General features: G+C 38.5%; 1 protein-coding gene across 1 annotated transcript; it reads right to left on the bottom strand.

The window, feature by feature from the left end:
* Nucleotides 1–251: 251 nt before the first annotated feature.
* Nucleotides 252–20,613, bottom strand: LOC131992492 (SWI/SNF-related matrix-associated actin-dependent regulator of chromatin subfamily B member 1-like). Its single transcript, XM_059358095.1, has 9 exons — nucleotides 19,141–20,613; nucleotides 16,365–16,476; nucleotides 15,358–15,466; nucleotides 12,525–12,662; nucleotides 10,346–10,473; nucleotides 10,061–10,227; nucleotides 9,160–9,350; nucleotides 7,628–7,759; nucleotides 252–4,654 (listed from the first exon to the last, which is right to left on the bottom strand). Exons 1-9 carry the CDS (start codon nucleotides 19,228–19,230, stop codon nucleotides 4,615–4,617), a joined length of 1,107 nt encoding a protein of 368 aa, XP_059214078.1. The 5' UTR covers nucleotides 19,231–20,613; the 3' UTR covers nucleotides 252–4,614.
* Between the last annotated feature and the right edge of the window lie 3,254 nt (nucleotides 20,614–23,867).

Below are 23,867 nucleotides of genomic sequence, written 5' to 3'. Positions count from 1 at the left end.
TACTTACGAAGATTTTACGAAGATTGTGGCATTCATGAATGCAACTTCTTACAGACCAGGCCTGATATGGTCTTTGCCTTTGAGAACAGCATCCTCTCACTAGAGTCATTTACACTTCCATGTTATGCAGGCTGAAAACTAAATAAACTCCTGTTTTTGCAAAGAAACTTTTAGGCAAAGTGATTAATCTCATTGTTAAAGAAATAAAGATAATACAAATATAAAACATACAACAGGTTGACAAAGGAGCATATTTTTTAACAGGTTTTCTTTATTGTTATTTTCAATATAAAAAAACAAGTAGACTGTAAAGGTAAAGCAATAGTACAAAAGAACAGAACAAGAAGTGACCATACATATGTTAACATCACTCCCTGGAGAATGTCCATGTTGAAAATCATCACTTTAAAAGACACCATTGGTTCTTGTCAGCTTGTTTTTTCCCACTCTACTGTCCAAAAATACTCAAGCAAAATAGAGGCTCCAGTCTGCTGACACTGATGCAATGTGAGGCACAATTGGAATAATTAGTCCCTCATGCACAGGGTACAGTATGAACTACCTATGTTTTCGCATGCAAATGAGCACTGGTGCACATAACTGATCATAACTGGTAAAAAACATCAGAATACAGAGTTTACCTGCGAAAATCAAACCAACTCTCTGATCGGCCTGGGCAGAACACAGCAATAATCATACCAGAGATGTTTGTAGTTTGATTTTACACATACACATTGGTTATTTATTTATTTAAGTCAGGAAAAAAACATTAACATCTGCTACAGAAACTTAAACACTTTAATGCAGCTCACTAAACATTTATTTAAGCCCCAATTTGTAAGATTTACTGAGCTAAAGGTGCAATTTGTAATTACTGGCCATATGCTCCAAAAACAGGGGGAACTACCCTTTTACCTTCTGTAAATACTGCATGAATTACTAATGCTGAGGTTGTATAACGTTACAGTTAGACATACAGTAAAACCGCAATGTCCTCAAACATGTAAGCAGCCTTTCTAAACTAAAATTAAGACCTATACTATAACTGAGATTCAGCATTCAAGAAACTGTTGCAATGGACGTTTTACCCGCGTCCTATCTCTGTCCTGGCAGAGATTACTTGCTCAGCAGAACGCACAGAGACAAACAGCCTGGTTGAGAAGAGGCACAGGCAGACATGATGCTGAGTCAGGTGGGGTGTCTGTAGTGATGTGCCAGTGAAGCTTCATGAACCATTGTTGTTATTTTCTGAGTCCACTAGATGGTGCTCTCTGTTCAACAAAGAGCTGAAAGCACACTCAATTACCATTGCTTCAGCCTTTTTCTAGCACCATCTAGTGGGCTCAGAAAATAATAACAATGGTTAATGAGGCTTCATTGGCACATCACTAGGTGTCTGTACAGTCTTGGCCATTCGGCCCACTAGCTGCAAACCATAGCACAACTATTTGTGTGATGGTTTTTAATTGAGTCTCATGTCATCCAACTTGTCGACGAGTCTAGCCTGGATCCTGGCTCGCATTCCTCGCTTAGGCTTCCTCTCAAATCATTGCTGGTGGTTCCCCTCGGCCGGGGGTTGGTCTGCTTGCACCTTGATGAGCAAGTAATCTCTGCTCAGATGGAGCTGCTAACTGGAGACTTAACGATTGCAACAGTCTTTTATGCTGAATTTCTTTTTTTTTTTTTATGAAATTTGAAGTCTTAACTTTAGTTTTAGGTAGAAACTGAATAGATATTCAGCTAATAGTGCAGTTTAGTCTACTTTTTGTCCTCTCTGAGGGAAGACTGGATGCTAAAGTAGCTCATTATCGCCTCGGGACACAAGTGGTATTATGAGACAGAGAACTGCGGCTAGCTGGTTAGCACAGTAATTTCAACAGATATCTAACACAAAACAGACAGGTTTGACATGTCAAAGACATCACTTCTTATTTTTTTGGTAATGTAAGTTCATTTTTCAGAATGTTTTAAACTAAAAATCTAGCCATATCAATACAAATTGCACCTTTAAATTACTGCCTTAAAATTATTGTGATGAGATTTTTTGTTTGTAGGCAAATTTATGCCTACCTTGTGAGGATCTTTTAGGGTTGTCCTTGTATCTGTCACCAAATTCAGAACCCTTATAGGGGCATAATGTACTATTTCTAAGGTTTCGTCAACTGACAAACTGTAAAAAATAAAAATAAAAATAAAAAGTGAAAAAGGACCATCACAACTTTTTAGAGCCAATTGTGCCATCTTCAAATGTTGTTTTGTCTGACACAAATAAATATATTCAGTTTACAATATTTGACATAGAAAGGGTAGTACATCCTCCCATTTAAGAAGCTGAAATTTGGACAATTTTCAAAAAATATTTTCTTTGAAAAATGTCTTGACAATTTATAAATTATCAAAATAGTTTTTTCACCTCAACAGGACACTCAGTAATCCCAACTACTGGTCAAATGAACATCAAAATGAATAGGTTTCCTGCCCTTTTTTCCCAACAGACACTTTGAACCCATTTACACTTAATCACCTGAAACATCCAATTTAAAATAAATAAATGCATGTGTTAAAGAACCATTCTAGACAGATTGAAATCAGATTGTTTAAACCATCTTCTGAAGTTTGACTGTAATCTGGCCAGATGTTGAAAACTGGATTTTTTTAAAAACCAATCAATATTTCCAAGACAAATACATATTCTTTATTTCTGCCATATATATCAACAAACTGTCTCCTCTGTCCTTTTGGGCTTCTGATGTTAAATTAAAATGACACGAAAATTAGATGTTGTTCTCTCTCCTTAAAGCAACAAAGAAAAACTAAGAATAATGTCCCCTCGTTTCCAAACGTCTCATTTCTCCACACACAATAAAATACAAGGTGCACAAAGATGCTGTAGACTTTATGCAATCCCCGATCAGTTTAACACCTGAATGATCTGTGCAGGTGAGACAGCTGTTATCTTATGGGTGAGGGCCACATAAGTTCGAGCCATTAACCTGACTATAACTTATCTTGGTCCTTCGTCATTAAAAAGGTTCATTCATATGTTTGTTTAGCTTTTGGAAAGCTGTTAGATAAAGCTAGCTAAACAGCAAAGTCCTTAGTTACTATGGGCTGAAATATGTGCCACCAGAAACTGAATTTGAATCACATCATTTGAATTTGTATTGTTCAATTTGAATCATTGCATTGAAAAACTGAATTGTAATTTGAATGTATTAGTTTGGAACTGAACATTCAGTTCTCATCATTCGAATTCAGTTTGCAAAATTAAATTTCCATCTTCTGCGATGAAAATCCGGGTAGTTCAGGCAGAGCAATCGAGCGCAGATACACACGCGCCTCTTCAGCCAATCAGCTCCTCCGTTTTCTTTTGTAACATTGGTTGCCACCCGGTTGCCACTTACCATGAAACGGAGGAAGAAAGTAGACTGGCTTGACCATGGATTGGCCGAAGAGGCGCTATGGCAACCGGGTGGCAACAAATGTTACAAAAGAAAACGGAGGTGCTGATTGGCTGAAGAGGCGCTCTGTCTATCTGCACTCGATTGCTCTGCCTCAACTACTGTTTGTCACAGAAAACTGAAATTGAAGTTTGAGAACTGAATTTGAATTGTGAGAACTGAATATTCAGTTCCAACCTCATAAATTAAATTTCAAATTACAATTCAGATTCAGTTTTTCAATGCAATGATTCAAACTGAACAATATAAATTCAAATTATGTGATTCAAATTCAGTTTCTGGTGGCACATATTTTAGCCCATAAGTTACCAGCAGTTACTTTGTAATTTGGCCGACAGAGGCAAATACATGAGGCTGAGTGTAAATAAGTGTCTTAAAAGAAAAAGACATTTGAAAAGACAAGTGTAAATGGGACCTTTGAATTTTCATAGCTGGGAGGTGTCATTATTAAAATTGATTTCTATTCTTTCTCTGTCAGTACTGAGACAGATCCATGTGATTTATTCCCCCTGTGCTTGTCCTTTGCTTTTCAATATATTCAAAATGTCTGTTGAGAAAAACATCTTTAGCAGTACTAAATGTTGATTAGGAAAGGACCTAAATTAGCCACTACTCATGGATAATTACATCAGTTCAACTGGAATTGTAACCACGGTAAACAGAGAAATGACAAAGCTCTGTACACAATAGTTGTCCAGATGATGTAATGAAAATGATGTTCATACTATATGAAGATACATTAAACTCATTGTACTGTAATGTGTTTTTACGTAGCATGTGGTGTGTGAATGTGTAACAGTAACTTATGGAACAGAAATCAGATGCACCTCTGTAAATGACAGACTATCTCTATAGCACAACAGTGATGTTGGAACTGTTGCTGTGACTGAACATCATGATGATAAACTGTGTGTGCAGAGGAATGCCTAACCACGTCTGTGAGTGCAGTCATGCACATTATCCAGATGCTTCATCAATTTAAGGATCAGTGTGTGTGTGTGTGTGTGTGTGTGTGTGTGTGTGTGTGTGTGTGTGTGTGTGTGTGTGTGTGTGTGTGTGTGTGTGTGTAACATTGGGTGTATTTACTTGATCTTTTCATAGTAACAGGAGTCTCCTGGAGGACATATCATCTGATGCAGCTTATGGTCTCTTTCTACCAGGAAGGAGCGGTGTTGGCCAATCGTCTCATACGCCTAGAAAGACATATTTCATTCACATTATTTCAAGTACTCTGAGAATGAGGAAGAATGATTGGAGCATCTGAATTATGATTGTCCACTTAGAGAAGACTGAGGCCCCGATCAGACAACAAACTTTTTAGCAGTCTGGGGCAGCTTTTTGTGGTTGTTTTCAATGAATGTGAAGCTTATTGATCCCGGCTTTTGTGTTGCTAATGGCATATTTGCAAAAGTGCCTTGAGCACTAGCAGAAAGGCAGTGGCGGTTCTAGACCAATTTTACTGTGGGGGCCAAGGAGGGGCCAGTGTTTAATCAGAGGGGCACATTAGCACATTATAAAATGAAAAGATGATATTTAAGCATTCAAACCTTTATTTTAGCTTATTTAAACATCTCATTTAAGTAAATTTGGAAGATACAAATACATTGATTTAAACAATGAGACTCACCAAGAATAACAGTTTTTTTTGTATGACAATGACATTTCTCATTTTTGTGCACAATCACTTTTTTTATTTTGAAAGTGCAGTACAGTGAGAATGATCTTTATTTATATATACATATATATATATTCACACAATATTTTATTGCACAATTAAACTATTATACAATGTACACATTCTGGGTTCCTTTTGTGTACAATAAGATATTGTTTGAACAAAAAAAAAGGTAAGAATTTTTCCATTGTTCATTGTTATAAATTGATCATTTTATTATTAATTTGACACAGGGGTCACAGCAGGGGCCAAAGGCGTCTTCACAGGGGCAGGGACCCCTGTGTAGAACCGCCACTGCAGAAAGGCATTCAACAGCATTTGCGTCCCACCTTTGTCCAGATTGTAAAACTGTCCCCAACTCCTTCTGAAATAGGAATAGGTGATGTTTTGCCTCAACCACCTCAACTGGCTCCTTTTGACGCAATGGAACAGCAGCTCTTCTTCAAGTTCACTCTAGATGCCCAACCAGCTAACTCTCTCCAACACTGCACCCAGCCACCCAACAGGGGAACCTCATTTCAGCCACTTGTACCTGCGATCTCACTCTTCTCATTCATTGCAATTCAGTAAATAAATACCCAATATATAAAGAACCCACATGGGACAACCTATTTTTCTATAACCCTGTGTGAATATTTAATAGGGGTGTGACAAGAATGTGTTAAAAATCAGTCTCGCGAGATTTGGGAGCTATCCAAACTTCTATTTGTGTGACCTGTGGGGGCAGCAAAAGGAAAAGAAGAAGAGGAGGAGAAGGAGGGGAAGCAGCAAGCAGCCAGAATGACGTCGCAGGGGCTCGTTAAGAAGAGTAAGAACGAATCAAAGGGGCACAGTCCTGCTAACAGGCTAACAGTTAGCTCTGTAGCAGTACAGTGTGTATGTGCTGCTGCTGCAGGAGGTGTTCACTTAGCGATCTCTGTTTGTTTACATCAAGCACCGGACACTCTGTGCACAGTTAGCCATGCCAGTTAATTTAAGATCGCTATGTTTATGATCAGCGGAGATGCTGTTCTGATGCTGCCTTGTTTTGATCAGCTGCTGATGTTGTGCACAATTAGCAGCGGCGGCCACAGTTGCTTCTCCGTATTTAATCCATCATTTAGTTTCAATTTGTGGAAGAAGAAGTTTATTAAAAGTTCATGCTTACATCATGCATGTAAAGAGTTATAATAAAACATTTCAAAATGCATGTTCAACTCAGTTAAGCCTGATGGTCCAGTCATATATTGTGTCATTGTAGTTTTCTTAAAATCTCGTCTCGTCCTCGTGAACCCAATATCATGTCTCGTCTCGTGAGCTGAGTGTATTGTCTCACCCCCAATATTTAATATTTGACCAGTGAATGCACATTTAGACAATGGGTTGATTTAACCACACTTGGGTATTGCCATGCACATACAACCACTTTGAATTTCCCATGCTAGTCAAATGTCTTTTAGCAGCCTGCCAGCTGACTCACGCCCAATTATTTGATGGCACTTCCTCCACAAAACAACAGTGTTATAAGTACACTGAAATCCTGCTTTTCAGTGGTTGAATGCAACAACTACTGTATAATACCAGTATTTAATCAAGTACTGCACATATGTACAATATTGAGGTCATTGGTATTTCCATTCTATGCTACCTTATACTGCTCCTCTACTAAATCTCAGAGAAAAGTATTTCGCCTTTTTACAAACACATAGATTTTCAAGTCAGCATGGTCTATTGTTTTCCCTTTATCTACCCTCATCATTTCCATTCAGTCCCACGTCAGGCTGATCATTCCTGAGTGTGGGTTTGATATGAGTGACATAATTTCCATTTTCCCTCAATCATCTAACCTAATAAAACATTACCCGGTGTTCAGTGGACACAAAAATCATGTTCTGGGATATTAAATACTGTATTCATGACCACGATAGTCTATATTCAGACGCAAATAATAATAAATAATATAATACAGAGGTATTCTCGTGCCCCTGAGCAGGACACAGTTCACAGTATTAATAAGAATGCAGGTTGTTATTCATGTGCAGGTTTTTGTTAAACAGAGAAAAAACTTATAATTATTATTATTATTATTATTATTATTATTATTAGTGTATTTCTGTATCTGTGCAGACACAAACAGCTGTTAAAGCTGACTGACAGCTGATCCAGCCTCTTCTCATGCCTCTTAAAACTCTTGTGATTTTGCTATATTTTGTGCCCCAAGGAACTTTTTTTTTTTTTTAAGTATTAACATTAATTTAGTCAATTTCTAATAGCAAGATTGATATAAATAACCTTACATTCCTTACATATTTTGACGACCCGCATGAGGCAATTTGTATCTGTAATCAGATACCCCTACACATTTGTGAAGCATTTTATTCTTTCAAATGTCATTTAAGCCACAGTTCTAATGGTCAATAAACCCCAGGTAGCATCAGGGACAGTAGATTACATACTGTATACTTTGTTTATTGAATGGAAGTGGCTTTCTATTTGTATCTAAATGTCTCACCTTGTGTTCCTGTCTTGGTCTCTGATTTTCTTTTCCATTTCAGCATCTGTGAGGGTCTCCAGCAGGGGGCACCATTGGTCTGCATCACCTGTGTTGCGGATGGCAATCTCTACTGTCGGGAGGGGGTTCTCACTGTGAGCAAATTACAAGCATGGCAGAATTGAATCAGTCCACCATAATACAAGGCCATTAGATTAAAACAAGAGATGGGACTGTGTAAAAATGTTGCAGTGGTGGCAGTAATGTACCACTACCGTAAATCCTCAATTTAAAGCCGGGCCCCTATTAATGACCAGCCTCATTTAGTAAGCGGGTGTAAAAACTATTTTAAGTAAATAAAAGCTGGCCGGGGGCGTCCCGGTGGCTCACACTGGTAGAGCGCTTACCATGTAGGCTGAGTCCTTGCTGCGGCGGAGCCGGGTTCGAATCCGGCCTGTGCTCCCTTTGCCGCATGTCTTCCCCTCTATCACCCTCTTTCTATCTATCACTATCAATAAAGCAAAAAAATGCCAAAAAAATAATCTTAAAAAAAATAAATAAAAGCCAGCCTCTTTCATAAGCCGGGTGTCTTACCGGTGTTATGTCAAAGTCTGTTCCCCCGTCGATATGTGTCCCCCTTACCTTAACCTGCACCAACCTGACCCCTGACCCCAACCAGTCCTCCTTTAAGTTGTTAACATGAGCCCAAGTTTACCTTAACCCCAAACAGTTATCTCTACAAGGCCTAACCTTAAACTTAAATCCTAACTCCCGCGGAGGTGATGCTACGGAGAACACCATTCAGGAAACATCATTTGACGGGTAAGAGATTTCAACACAACACCTGTATTTTGAAGTTTGGCCACACGAGTTAGTCTTTCTCTGTAAAGTCGAGCTGTTTACACACATTCTTCTGGGCTTTTAAGTAGTTTAGATATTTTAAATCCTGCTTAAAATGAACATTCAGCGTACTGTTCATTGTTTGTTTACATTCCAGTACTTCCAATATGGCTGACATCCAGGTAACTGGCTACAATGCGCTGTGTAAAACACTTTAAAAAGTGCCGGTCAGAGCTGCTCTGATTTTCTTTTTTTAATAAAAGTCTCCTTCAAATAATAGCCTGCCCCTATTATTAGCCGGGTCCCAAACTGATTTTTTATTGATAGAAGCTCTGGCTACTATTTGAGGAAATACGGTATGTCACGACATTTGCCATGACATTGTTTCCTGCAGTGTTTATATGTTGCATTGTCAGTTTTTTCAGCTTACCTCTTTCGTCAGCTTCAAATCCAAAATGTTGCCTTATTGGCAATATTTTAGTTTTCTCTGAAACTATGTTTCATCTCGTTACTCCAAAAAACACATTAACCTTTTAGCTAACAAACACACCTTGCTCTGTGCACATCTTCCCCAATCCCACCCCTACACTGATCTACTGCATGTTCCCTGCAGTAAATTGCACGATATTCTATTACCAGTGTCTGCTTAAGTGTGTTTCAACCACTGTTTCCATTATTTCTAAGGACCATATTAAAGTGAAAGGTGAAGTTACCTGAAGGCATAGGTCCTCTGGTGCCAACTGAGCTGACCACGAATGCTGTAGGCAATAGTGGTGACAAACTCTCCACCCAGTCCTAGCTCAGAGCACAGCTTCAGTGCAAATGACTCTGGGGAGTTCTCTCTCTCAGACATGTCCCACTCAAACTGGTCCACCAAAGAAATGTTTCCCACGTGGATGTTCAGCTAAGGAACAGAGATAACTATTAGGTACACTCCAAGGTTTTTGAACCAAACTATGTGTCTTTGATCCCCTTGTTCTTGGTTCAGGTTACCTTGTTTGTACCCACAGGTAGATTTGGTTTGCAGTAAAGCAAGGCAATCCAACAAAATCTATTTTTTTTTTATAAATAGACAATAGACAAACACAATAAAAACACATCCAAATAAAAATCACTAAGTAAATAAATAAAGCATTCTATGGCATCTGGGAAATGCTGCTATCCCCAAGACATCACCCAGACCATGGTATATATTAGTGATGTGCCAATGAAGCCTCATGAACCACTGTCATTATTTTCTGAGCCCACCAGATGGTGCTATTGGTTTAAAGAAAAAGGCTGAAGCAATGGTAATTGAGTGTGCTTTCAGCTCTTTGTTGAACAGCACCATCTAGTGGACTCAGAAAATGAAGAAAATGGTTCACTGGCACATCACTAGTATATATATATATATATATATATATATATATATATATTAGCACAAGTGCTAATTTGCAACATTCTTGTGTAATTATAAGTATTTTATGCCGTTTTCCTCATGTTTGAAAGGTGTTAATGTTAAGATTGAAGACAAAGAACAAAAGAAAAAAGAATATATTATTTTTAAAAATTATATTTCTGTAAGGCCACCTGATATTAACGGAGGAACTGTTGTTCCTTTTGTTCAGCACCAACCTTTATGATGACTCTCTGGTCGGCTTGCTCTTCCAGTATGCTATCAGTAGGGTAGGACTCAATCTGCTGTCGAATGGCTGAGGCAATGGCGGGGACAAAGGCCAGAGGATTCAGGTCCAGGTCATCACATAAAATTTCTGCAAACATCTCTGGGGTCATCAGTTTCTCTGAGGAGGGACAGATTGCTGAGGTTAAACAAAATTCTGGACACATTGGAAAAAAATAACACGGACAACAATACTGTATATTTTGGATGTTGATTTGCTAGTTAACATATAAATTTACCGTTCATGTTCCATGTGAAGGCATCTCGCAGTTTCTGTCCGTCTATCTCCATGTCTAGACGGATGGGAACCAGCGCCTCTACCTGGGCTGCGTTCTCATGGATCACTGCAGGGTCATGGTCATCAAAGCTGTGCAAGACACAAGACACAACTAAATTTAATGTTGTATTATTTAAGCAATGCTAAATGTTCCTTTAATGTATGTGTTTTATCTACTGTTATATTAGGAGGGAGTTCAAGTATTCAAGGGTTTCTGAATGCTGTGTTGTTAGTACTTTATTTGATTTTTCCTCTTTTCATAGTTCTTTATCTTTCAAAAACTGCAAAGTATTCGCTTTAGCTGCATATGGAATTGCAGCAATTTGAACTTCCAAGAACCTAACAATGTCTGTCAAAAGTATTTCGTTTTCTAAAAGAGACAAACATCAACCTGAGGCAATAAAGATGCTGATTGGAAAACTTTCACTTACTAGTTACTTACAGAAATTAACATTAGTGTCTATAAGACCATTGCTTGGAGTTCCTGTCACTTTCAGGCTCATAGAGCGAAAATCTGTTTCCATTGTAACTTGTCTGCAACCAGCACAAATTTTCCCACATCCAAAGCTCAACATTATTTATAAAGACTTAAAATTGTTAGCCTGGAATTGCCATTTGTAGAGATGCACGACATTATCGGCACGTTATTGGTATCGGCCGATATTGGCTTGAAAATGAACATCGGACATCGGTCAACACGCCAATATAATAAAGTGATTAAATAATGGGGTGCACATCACCTCTCTGTTGCACCTTGTTTGTAGCTCATAGAATTGTGCAATGTAGTCTGAGCCCACCTATTTATTGATGTTCTGATTAGGGACTGAAGCTGCTTATATTTTTTGTACTTTTTGTGATTTTGTTTGCACAGTGCAGATTGAGTCGTCACATATTGGGCTCCTGTTTTAAGTGAAATCTGAATTTAAGCAGCAGTCTGTAGGTACATGTAGTTTTATTCAATTTGGCTTTAATTGCTGTACAGTTGCACTTTTCACATGTTCCCAGTGAACACAGGTTATGTTTACTTATTATGTCAATTGAGAAATTGGCCAAATTTGCCCTGATCGTGGGTATTAGTTGTGCAGGGAAAAAATATCAGTATCGGTAATCGGTAGTGCCGGAAGAACAAACCACAGTGAACATGAAGGAAGAAGCTGATGAGAGCGCTTTGGTTGGCCCCGTGGATGATGGGACATTTTGTTACAAAAAACCAACGGATGGAAGCGTCGATAAGAGCATGGTTGTGTTGCTATGCAAGAAGGAATTCATCACCGCAGCACATCCAGCCTCAAGTATCACCTCAATGCAAAACATATAGCAGCTAGCGGCTAGTGTGGTAGCTAGCGTGGATTGTGTTTTACATATAAAACCAAAGTATTCTAGTTTACAGAAGGTCTACCTACCTATAGGCTACCTGAATTTCTGAAATGTACTATATTTCTAAATATGCTATTGCTACACTTAATGGCAAAAATTGCACTGGTCTGTTGGACTTGAACAAAAATAAATAATATTTTTGTTGCTTAAGCTTATGTATTCAGTCATTATTCAATAGTATACTAAAAATCCATGTGAAAAAAATTACTTCTCACTGTTCTCAGGTCAAATATTTATATGCGATTAAAATGCGATTAATTTCGTTTAATTAATTACAAAGCCTCTAATTAATTCGATTAATTTTTTTAATCGAGTCCTGGCCCTAGTAATCGGCTAAATGAGTTGTAAAAAATCGGCATATCGGATATCGGCAAAAAAGCCAATATCGTGCATCCCTAGCCATTTGCTAGTGTGTATTAGTAACAGAAATTTAGGAACAGAATCTTGATTCATATTTGATCAGCGCTGCCTAGTTTGATGTGACATTCGTTAAGTGCGCTGCATGTAAGTAGTCCTATCAAACCCACGGATTGGCCTGGTGACGGTCAGGCAGTTTTCAGGGCTGAAGACTTGAATATGTGTAGAACTAGACTGCATCATATTATTATAATATCCGTGTTCCATAAAATGTATAAATGAGTTGGGCAAACAAAGTACATTACAATCAAGCAATCAGTAAAGGCAACAAATGTACAACAGAAATAGTCAAAACAGAGATACAGAACTTGTGCCATACTGTTGCACTGTCTGTACAGCTTTCTCACCACAGGGGGAAGGTCCTCTTCTTGTCACGGCCCATTCTGTTGCGGTTGATGGTGGTGGAGCAAGGCACAGCATCCAGATGATGAGAGCTGTTAGGCAGTGTGGGGACCCACTGACTGCTTCTCTTTGCTTTCTGCTCCCTTAGAAAATAAAGCAAACAACATAGTGATGACAAGAAACATAAGCAATTAAGTACTGTGCCTCTATGAAGTTGAGGGTAGGGCTGTCACAATACAGCTTCCAGACATATAGCTTAATCATTGGCGTGGCAGGTCATGCTCCAACTTTTTCTACAACTAATTCAGAGATTCCAATTAATAACCATTAATCTTAATGTGGGATCCTGGAATTTCCCCTCCAATCAAAAGGCCTTTCGGCTGCCAGTCGGGTGGCTCCCATTTTTACGACCAGGCACTTATTCGTGTAAGCAGTGTATAAAGTAATTAAAATGAGCTCCAACTTCACCATCTGTAACATTACAGTGATTGACACATGAAATGGAGGAGCAAAACAAATATTATGTCTGCTCCAACTGAGTTTGGGCTGTTATGGTAGTTTTTGTCATTGTAGCTTGCAGGCTCTAGGAAGTTTTTTTCCCAACACTTGTGTTATTTATTTGACAGTAACATTTATATTTGCCATTCAAAGACCATACATCATATTGTATTGTTGTACCAAACTATAACAGGGCAGCCTACGTGTAATAAGCTTAGATTATTATAGTGCTTCAGCTTCCTGAACTAAGGATCAGGACAGACTGGAACTAAAGCAGGGTGGACCCAGAGACATTGCATGTTGGATTTTGTTATTGTTGATTGTGCTACACTATGTTCAATATAATATTTTTATTATCAGTGCCCTTCTATTGTCTCTTTGAAAGGAAAAATACTTTTGTTTGGAAAGGTATATAAAGACAGGGTTTTCCTCTACTATTATAAGACTTAGGCGGGACACTGATCAAGCTGAATGAACAGGAAATATTGTTCATTCAGCTTGATCAGTGTCCCGCCTAAGTCTTACAATAATACGATAACAATACGAAAATAATAAGGAAACAGAAAACAGACGAGTTTTAGGGGTAACAATGTCTTGCTATGTGTTGTTAGAACAGAAATAGTAAAAAAAAAACCTGGCGTTCATTCTTATTGATTACTTTCTTCAAAGATGCCCTTTTAAGCTAGACAGAGACGTTTAGGATTGCACGCCATTAAACAGACGGACTGGACCACTGAAATCATCCAAAAATTCTCCGATATATATGTATTATTAATTACATGTGTGATTGTCTTGAGCCATTGTTGACCTAAACGTCATGCTCTAATGTAGGCTAATCATCACAGATTGCAGCCACACTGCTATTAAAAGTTGAGCTGTGTGTATGTATGAAATGACCAATATGTAATGTAAAAAAAAAAAAAAATGAGAATTTCAGATTATTTCATCGGTCCAGTCCGTCCGTTTAATGTCTTGCAACCATAAACGTCTCCATCCAGCTTCAAAGCCCCTTTCGTGGCGCGGTCCTGCTATATTGCCGAAAAGATCTGTGCCAGCTTTTCGCCTTAGGGCGTTCATAGTGATTCCACGAAGGCGTGATATTCTGCCCTTTCATAGTGCAGTCCGGCACACACGGAACAAGGTGGGAGGAGACGACACTGATGTGCGACAGAGCAGCAACAGTGCTGCACAGTAGCACAGTGCTAATAGGCTACACAGTTAGCTCTGTAGCAGTACTGTGTGTATGGTAAATGGACCAGCACTCATAACGCTTTTCTAGTCGATTTGCGACCACTGAAATCGCTTTACACTACAGACTGCGCTCATTCACCCATTCACATACACATTCATACTGGTGGCAGAGGCTACCCTAAACGGTGCCACCTGCCACCATTGGGAATTCATTCACACACTGATGAACGCAGCATCAGGAGCTATTTGGGGTTCAGTATCTTGCTCAAGGATACTTTGACATGTAGGCTGCCATGGTCAAGGATCGAACCACCGACCATGAGATCAGTTGGTGACCATTCTACCAACTGAGCCACAGACCCCCTATGTCTGTGCTGCTGCAGCTCGTGTTCACTTAGCGACCTCCTTTTACTATTCATGTTCTGACATATTACAACACAGCCAGACATCATTACCCCTGAAACTCTTCTGTTTCCCTCAATTTCCTTATTGTTTTCATAGATCAGTCTAGCCTACGTGTAATAGGCTAACATTATTATAGTGCTTCAGATTCCTGAACTAAGGATCAGGACAGACTGAGGAACTAAAGCAGGGTGGACCCAGAGACACTATACACTATACCACTTCAGCGTTTGCAGTTTTTCTGAGTGATCAGCTGTTGCAGCCTGCAGCTGAGGAGAGCCAGAGAGCCATTTATAAACCTGGTTTGAAGATATCTTTGTTTGTACAACATCGTTCTACAAATGTGTCAGTTAAGTTAATATTTTGAGGAAAAAATGCTGCAAATTTACTAAATTAAAGTGGCAAATCTACAAGAAAGAAGTCACAGATTTAAGAGAAAAAAGTGAAAAAAAGCAACTTTTTTTCTTGCAGATTCATCACTTTAAATCTCATAAATCTGCGCATTCTTGTAAACTTTTATCTCAAAATATTACCCCCCTCCCCCGGGTCCGAATGTATTTTTTTTTTTACACATTCTGGCTGTATGTAATATCCTCCAATATTCTCTAGGGTTGAAATTTGGAATTTGCAAGTATTTCAATGAGTGTCCTATTAAGGGCTAAGGTAATGTAAGTTGGCTGATTTGTGAACTTTGTTGTGATATGATGAAATGATGCTGCACATCAGCTATCATCTCATAGGAATTACCTGAGGTAAGCTGGGGGCTCGGTGCTGATGGATACAGCTTTGTATTTTTCATCATTACCCTCGAAGATCTCTTCACATTCTGATGCCTTCAGCAGAGTAACGCTCGTGGCTATAGATAGACAAAGGCAAGGAAACACAGACACATGTCAGCTTTTACTCATATATTCACCTGTAAATCTTAAATATATAATGGCTACAATTGCTAAGCTGCTGTAAATTATGCACCAGTTCACCATTGTCACTTGTACTATGATAAAATGTTTTGGGATTTTCTGTCAGTTGGGTTGACTGTGGGAGCTTACTGGCCATGTTAACCACCAGTTCACTCGTTACCAGTCATTCTCAACCTTGGGGTCCCGACCCCAATTAGGGTCGCGAGATGATTTCTGGGGTTCGCCAAATCATTTTGGGGGAAAAATAAATGCACAAAAATTAATATTAAATGAAACCAAACTAAACATGGTCTACGCTCACAAAATATTGTACAGATGCTGGTGCCAAGAGTGAGAACTGAATCAGGTCACAAAGCTTTTAAAAATGGATTTTGATTACATTTCTTGCGAGAAATATATGTTTTATTTTCTAAATATTCACTCAGTGAATGTACATAATCACTTTGTATGTTGGAATAGCCACGGGATATGACAAGTCATTAACTTGCATTGTAAAGAAATCCGTGTCAGTTTCACGGAAATTTTAGTGATTCCGTGACTATTCCACGGATTTTGAGTTAAGCAAAATCCGTGGCTATTTCACCGATTCCTGTGAGACCATGTTGGGCCCTTTGGTAGTGTCCATTAAAAATGGCCTCCTCCAGCATTTAAGTTGCCCATCCCTGATCTAGATATAAATATTGAATTTTATTTAATCTTCAATACTAGACTTGTTTATAACAGCAGATACAAATTAAACCAAATAAATACAAACATTACATACAACCTACTGACCTTTCCATAAATTACCTATAACTATCTAGTGTAAAAAAAAAAAACAGTCACCAAACTAACCATGTGATGATGCTACAATTTTCTTCCTCTCCTCCACTGAGGCCAGCCTCCTCCATAAAGATGGATATCTTTTATACAGAGAGCCTCTAAACATGCGCAGATAGTTTCCAACCTGCAGAGTATAAAGCAGAGCTTTTGGTAAACCAAAACACATGGAAAAAACATTCTGTAGAAACTGTTTTACATGTACGCACAAACATTTGCACACAAGTCAACAAACAAATCAACCAGTTTTTATTGTCAAGACACCACAAACTGTATGGAAGGCTAAAGGGATCTTCAATAAAGTTAGGAAATTTAAAATTGGCCTTCATTTATTGATTGATAAATGAGTCAGTTGGTGTAACCAGTACATTTTTTCCCATAAAAATCTGATTATATACAGGGAAATAAATGTCAACTGAAATGAGAGAAAATACAATCCACGTTTACATTGCAACATTATGGTATATGACAAATTTTTACATAATTTGTCAAAACTTTTTAAAATAATTGTTGTATTTAGAATATGTTCTGCTCAATATTGACGAAATGTGTAAATGTAGAAATATTTTTAAAAAACAATTGAATTCAGTAATTATATGTATAAGTCCACTTAAATACAATGTAGGTGGATGAAGTACTTAATATTTATAATTTTTTTGTGGTTACACCATTTGACATCTTGCCGACCCTTATTTGTCACCGACCCATAAATAAAAGGTTTTTCCATCAAAAGAAACGCTGTTTTGCCATTATAATAAAGAAAATACTTTGTAAATGAAAAAGCATAAATTAAAGATTTTACCATTAAATATTACAGTATATTTTTGTGAGAGATATGGTGCATTTAACAGTGACAAATATATTTTTTTACAAAAGATAAATGCAAAAATGACAGTGGTGGCTTGTATTTATATTACATTAAATACATATTACAGTGTATTTTACAGTGGAGTAAACAAAACCGTAAAAAATACTATTTTGGCTGATATATACATTTACGGTGTTTCATTGTTCCTGAAACTGAATCAACCCATTTATCATTTTACGGTCTTTTACTGTCGTGGTTTAGCAGTTTTTCACCGTAAAATTTGCAGACATTTTTTACAGTGTAGTTAGTACAGCCTATGTTAACAGCCGGCACTGTTCTTTGCTTACTTCCTCAGGTAACATCTATGTTCAACCTGGGTTTTAGACATTAGACAATAAAAGGGCAATTCAGACCAGTGAACTGTATCCTCGGTTTCTTGTTCTTAGGTGACAGGAGTGGCACCCGGTGTGGTCAGAGATGCTCTTCTACATACTTTAGTTGTAACGAGTTATTGTTGAGTTCCTGTTGCCTTTCTATCATCTCTAACCAGTCTTGTTTTGTTTTTCTAGTTTCTTGCTCTGTATGATTCTATGTTCCTTGTTCTTTTTTATTTTTATTAGGGCTGGGACTCGATTAAAAAAAATAATCTAATTAATTAGAGGCTTTGTAATTAATTAATCGAAATTAATCGCATTTTAATCGCATATAAATATTTGACCTGAGAACAGTGAGAAGTAATTTTTTTCACATGGATTTTTAGTATACCATTGAATAATGACTGAATACATAAGCTTAAGCAACAAAAATATTGTTTATTTTTGTTCAAGTCCAACAGACCAGTGCAATTTTTGCCATCAAGTGTAGCAATAGCATATTTAGAAATATAGTATTATTATAACTGTAGAACCTCAACAATGCAGAGATTTTTAAAAAGCTTATATTTAATGCCAAAGAGATACACTTTGGATTATTTTTATTTCCATGTGTGATGAAAGGCAGCAACTGTTTAAAAAACACCAACAATTAAATATTTAGGAAAAATACAATAAAACCTCAGATTACAAATGTGATTTTATACATCCATACTCATGATAATTGTGAAACTAAGTTTTTATCCTCTATCATCAAAATTGATTATTGTTACACCACAAATTGTCACACTGTTCATGTCATGGATCAATATATTTTTGTGAGGTGATGGATAGTAGAGATGCAGAAGGAGATACAGGAGGAGAGGCTGGAGGAGATACAGGAGGAGATACAGAAGGAGAGGCTCGAGGAGATACAGGAGGAGAGGCTGGAGTAGATACAGGAGGAGGCTAGAGGAGATACAGGAGGAGAGGCTGGAGGAGATACAGGACAACAGTAAACTTAAAAGTAACCATAGAAAACTAGACGAACTACTAGAAAACACAGTGAACTGAAAGAGTTTGAGTTTTATTAAAGATACTTGTGCCCCCCCCACCTCTGAAATCTAAATATTGTCCATGCATAGGTGGCTGTGATGTAGTGTTCACTTTTACAACAATATTATCCACAGTGGAAAGGAGATGCGACCTGGAAATCGCCAGTTAAATGTTTATTAAATATGTGACAAATCTGCTAACTGAGGCAGAAAACAGCTGCACACACGAGCACGGCAACCAGTTAGTGTGGAAACCAGTAAGGACACAACACCAGCACAACTAACTTGATCGTCACCTTCTACCTTCCTATTCACAAGTTACTGCAGAACAAAAGCTGCTCGGCTAGCTGGTATTTATTCGGGTTTAAACGGCATAAATGCTGTTTAATTTGCCGGTTATATGCATGAATGCAGGCTCTTATATCCTGTTCTTCATTTGAGGCATTTCTCTATAACCTTATTTGAATCCACCAATGGGGCTGGTTAGCATGCTAGCACTAACTAGCCAGAAGAATAGATAACGGAGACTAACATTATCGAGCGAAGCATTGAACGTTAATAAATAAATAGTAACATACCTCTGACCCAACCATGTAAAAGTCCCCATCTTGGTCCAATTGAAATTTAACTGGTTTCTGGCCAAACGTTTTGCTTAGAGCCAATTGCATCTTTCTGCAGTCGCTAACAGCTAACTAAATGAGCAGCCGTCTCTTCTGCAGATGTGTTTGGGACCCACGATAAAGATGGGAAATCAGGGTGTCCTCCTTGAGCGTTCACTTTCTGCTTTAAAAAAGACACCAGCTAGTAACATGTCGGTCCAAAAAGAGTTTAAAAGCATAAGAGAGAGCAAAACTAACTGGAACTAGGACCAATGCTGGAATCGTCCCGCTTTAGAAAGTATGTCAAGTGAACATATTTGTTTTGACGTTTCACGTATTTTTGGATTCTTTCTCCCCGACAACCGCGAACACTGCCTTAGCCTTCCTCTACGTTCAAGGTAGAGGAACAATTTCTAAAGTCCATTACCGCCCCCTAGTGATCTAAAGTTTGATTCCATTTAATTAAATGTGCTACATTACAATAAAACGTAATTAAATCAAAATATGTGAAGTAAATAGGTAGGAATTAGACGTATGAATGTAAACATGATAGAAAAATAACATGCATTATGTCAATAACTTCCCTAGAATCTCATAATAAGGGTGGGTAGGGGTAATCTATACATGTTATAATAAAATCCAACACCATTTGTCTGTCAGTTCTCTACAGCTGCAACAATTATTTGATTAATGGTACAATAATCAATTATTAAATTAATAATAACTATTAAATATAACTATTTTGATAATCAAATAATTGGTTTGAGTAGTTTTTTAAAGACAATAAGTCCAAATTCTCTGATTTCCGCTTCTTCAATGTGAATATTTATGGTTTCTTTGGTCCTTTATGACAATAAACTGAATATCTCTTTCCTTTGTGGACAAAACAAGAGATTTGAAACATCATCTTGTGGTTTGGGAAACACTGATTGATATTTTTCAAAATTGTATTGACCAAACAACCAATCGATTACTCGTTTAAATAATCAACAAAAATAATCGATAATGAAAATAATCGTTAGTTGCAGCCCTGCAGTTATCTAAAGATTGTTAAGAAGTCTAAAATGCAACTGAATAAAACTATAAGCAGTATTTTTTTTAAAGGACTAAATTGCAGTCCACTACTCATTTCAGCCCAATTAATAATCCTGTTCTTAATTAGACATATGAATCATAGGCAAAATATATCAAATAAGCCAAAAGTATTGTCACATACAAATAATAGTCAAGACCAACTCCTTTTCTGAAGGACATACCTGCAAGTATTGGAATTTAGGCGGATTGCATCAATTAAAATGGAAAAGGTGTATAGCTGTGAAAACTGAAGTTGTTATAAAAAGATGAATCAATTCATCTCATTTGTTAAGATGTCTTTGGTTTCAAGCAATACTGCTATTGTTAAAAGAGATTAAATCAAAGCACCATTTGCCACACACATTTATTTCTTAAAAAAGTGAAATGAGAAAAAAAATGCACAGGTCACGTGACCTGCAGAGAGGATGGCTGCGTAGCGCTTTCGCTCCTGCTCTTATCCCCCCCATTTAAATGAAAACTACCTTTTTATTTGACTTAGCATTTACTTTTGAGCAGGCTGTGAGAATTAAACATCCACCCTGCGAGATGCCGAAGCCTAGAAAATCCGCCAGACCTCTTGACCCCAACCACGAGTCGTCTGAGGAAGACGAGGGTGAGCAGGGAAACAAGCTAACCACTATGCTAGAGACGGCCTTGGAAAAACAACGTGAGTTTATGGTGACGCAATTCGCAGGATTAAATGGAAGACTCGACGAAATAAAAACAGAGATGTCTCGTTGCACTAGGGATGTTGCTAAGCTCCGTACTGACTACAGCGACCTTTGCAAAAGAGTCGACAAGACGGAGAATACCACCAAGAGCAACAAAGCTAAATTAACGGACTATGAGGCTAAGCTGGCGGACTTAGAGGATAGAAACCGGAGGGACAACGTGCGTATTTTGGGCATCCCCGAGGGCGCGGAGGGACCCAATGCTTCGCAGTATATCTCCACAAATCTCCTGAAATGGTTCCCTAACCTGAGTGAACAACGGATGGAAATCATGCGAGCGCACCGCGTCGGCCCTCCGGCTACAGGTAACCGAGGTCCTCGTACGCTAATATGCAAAATGCTCCGCTTCACAGACCGGGACAAAATACTCCAAGCTTCACGGAAAACGCCTGTCAAGATTCAGGACCGAGAGATTCGCTTCTCCGCTGACTTCAGCAGCTACACTGTAACGCGGCGGCGGACTTTCTCGCCGGCTATGGAGGAAGCGAGGAAGCAAGGTCTCCAAGCCTTCCTACTTTACCCGGCCAGACTGAAGCTTATCCGCGGACAGGATCAACACATCTTTAACTCAAACACCGAAGCCGAGGATTTTCTCAATATGGATCGGGCGAATGGATACGATGGAGCAATCGCTGGACAATAGCTTGCTGGATGAACATAGTCAGGACTGATGGCAGATCCCACCTGTCCAATTTTAATTGGATCATCTATCAGAGTGTAAGTTCATGAACACTGGAGCATAATATTTGATATAACCTTCGCTCTGTAGTTTGTTGCTTTTTCTATTTAGTGGTATAGCCTTTTCACTGCCAGTCTACAGTGCATACAGAAAGTAAACTTTTTTCTATTTGACATCGTTATGCAACTTGACTTTGAAGATGAAGCTAAATATTTTATCTAAGTTCATTGATAACTTTGTAAAATATCTACGGCCTTTATAGCTTTTATAATTTAAGGTAGTTCATTTTAAACTGTCAGTATTTGACAGCTATTTCCTTTAAGGGGGGACGGGCAGATTCGACAGGCAGTTGCCCGCTCTCTCAGTGCCAAGTGCCTGATGTTTTTTGGGAGAGTTGCTTTTGTTTTGTTTTGTTTTTCTGTGTTCTTTTTGGTCCTTACATCACCAGGTTCTGATGTGAGTTTTGGGGTTGTTGGCGACAGGGTACCGGGGGGGGCGGGGTGCAGACTAGATCTTCTTATCCTTATTGTAACACAGCTATCATCACCTATATGTATGTCCATAGTACAGTCCTATTTACTACATGTATACAATTACTTAATTCACTGCACACACTCAAGCCCTATAACTGAACCATGACAACTTTACAGTTTGCTAGTTGGAACACTAACGGACTGAACGGACCAGCTAAGCGTGCGGCTTGCTTGGATTTACTCCGTAGAAACCATATTGATATCGCATTCATTCAGGAGTCCCACCTTAGAGCAACTGATGTACAGCGGTTTGCTAATAGACAATATTATGTGGCAGCATCAGCGTCTGTTGATTCTAAAACTCGTGGCTCTCTCGTCGTTTTGAAGCGATCTCTGTCCATAACCATACTTGATAAATTTGGCAGTGGAGATGGCCGCATTTCTTACATAAAAACTATCATTGCTGGTCGTAAACTAGCATTTATGTCAGTCTATGCACCTAACCAATTCGATCCTATATTTTTCACCACACTATCTGAAATTTTGTCCGAGTTGTATGACTTTGCTATAATTATGGGTGCAGATATGAATGCGGTTATAAGCCCAGCCTTAGACTCCTCAAACCCAGCTGGACACTGTTCTCACTCTCAAAGCTCTATTTCAGCCTCACTGGCCAAATTTATATCTGATTTCAGCCTAATTGATGTATTTCGTACTATAAACCCTACAGTCAGGCAATATAGTTTCTTTTCTGGTAGACATAAAACCTACTCTCGCATTGACTACATTTTAACCTCTAGCTCAATCTCCGAAATCCATAATGCAGTGCTTTCTCCTACTTCACTATCTGACCATAGCATCATTTTGGTCAAGCTTACCTTGCTGAACACACCCACCAGAGCAGCTCGCTGGCGTTTTAACACGACCCTGCTCAAAAATGAAGAATATTGTGTCTACTTCCGGAGAGAGTTGAGCAGATTTGTGGCTGAAAATACTGGTTCCGTTAATGACCCTCGAATATTCTGGTACGCTCTAAAAGGATGTATCAGGAACAGCTCGATAGCTTTTGCCTCACATCTCAGTAAGACTCGGTTGGCCAAAATAAATAATCTTGAATCTAAACTTACTTCTCTAGAGCACCAACAGCAACTCTCTTTCTCCGAAGCCAGGAAACAAATCATTGATGTGACAAAAATTGAACTAAATTCTTTGCTCAGACAAAGGGCCGAATTTTTGATTCACAAGACCAGAAGGACATACTATTTCCACGGCCCTAGACCGAGTCACCTTCTGTCGCTCAGGCTTAAGCAAAGTGAGAAATTCGCCAACATAACAACCATCCGCTCTGAGTCATCACAGAACATTTTAACTGAGCCAAAAGCTATTAACACAGAGTTTCGTGACTTTTACTGTAACCTTTACACTTCGGAGGTTAATTTGGACAGTGACAGATGTAAAAATTTTATACGGGAGGCAAATCTTCCAATCCTAAACCAAGAGGAATCAGATAACCTACAAAGGCCTATTTCACTGATAGAGCTAAAAGGGGCCATTCAGAGGATGAAAAAGGGAAAATCCCCGGGGTGGGACGGAATACCCCCTGAATTCTACTTGTTTTTCTGGGATGAGCTAGGTCAATTCATGCTGGATATGATCTATACAGCTGTGGAGAAGGGCTCATTCGACCGGGACACCAATTCTGCTATTCTCACTGTTCTCCCTAAACCAAATAAGGATCCCTCCCTCTGT

Source organism: Centropristis striata, chromosome 19 (assembly GCF_030273125.1).
Source record: "Centropristis striata isolate RG_2023a ecotype Rhode Island chromosome 19, C.striata_1.0, whole genome shotgun sequence".
NCBI classification, from domain to species: domain Eukaryota; kingdom Metazoa; phylum Chordata; class Actinopteri; order Perciformes; family Serranidae; genus Centropristis; species Centropristis striata.
The sequence above is the reverse complement of the archived record's forward strand: the minus strand, read 5'-3'. Positions and strand labels throughout refer to the sequence as shown.

Excerpts from the sequence above, each read along its gene's own strand:
- LOC131992492 (XM_059358095.1), bottom strand. The coding sequence starts at position 19,230 with ATGCAATTGGCTCTAAGCAAAACGTTTGGCCAGAAACCAGTTAAATTT. Across the intron at positions 9,351-10,060 it reads ACCAGAGAGTCATCATAAAG|CTGAACATCCACGTGGGAAA; the intron begins GTTGGTGCTGAA and ends TCTGTTCCTTAG. Across the intron at positions 7,760-9,159 it reads CAGAGGACCTATGCCTTCAG|TGAGAACCCCCTCCCGACAG; the intron begins GTAACTTCACCT and ends ATTTGCTCACAG.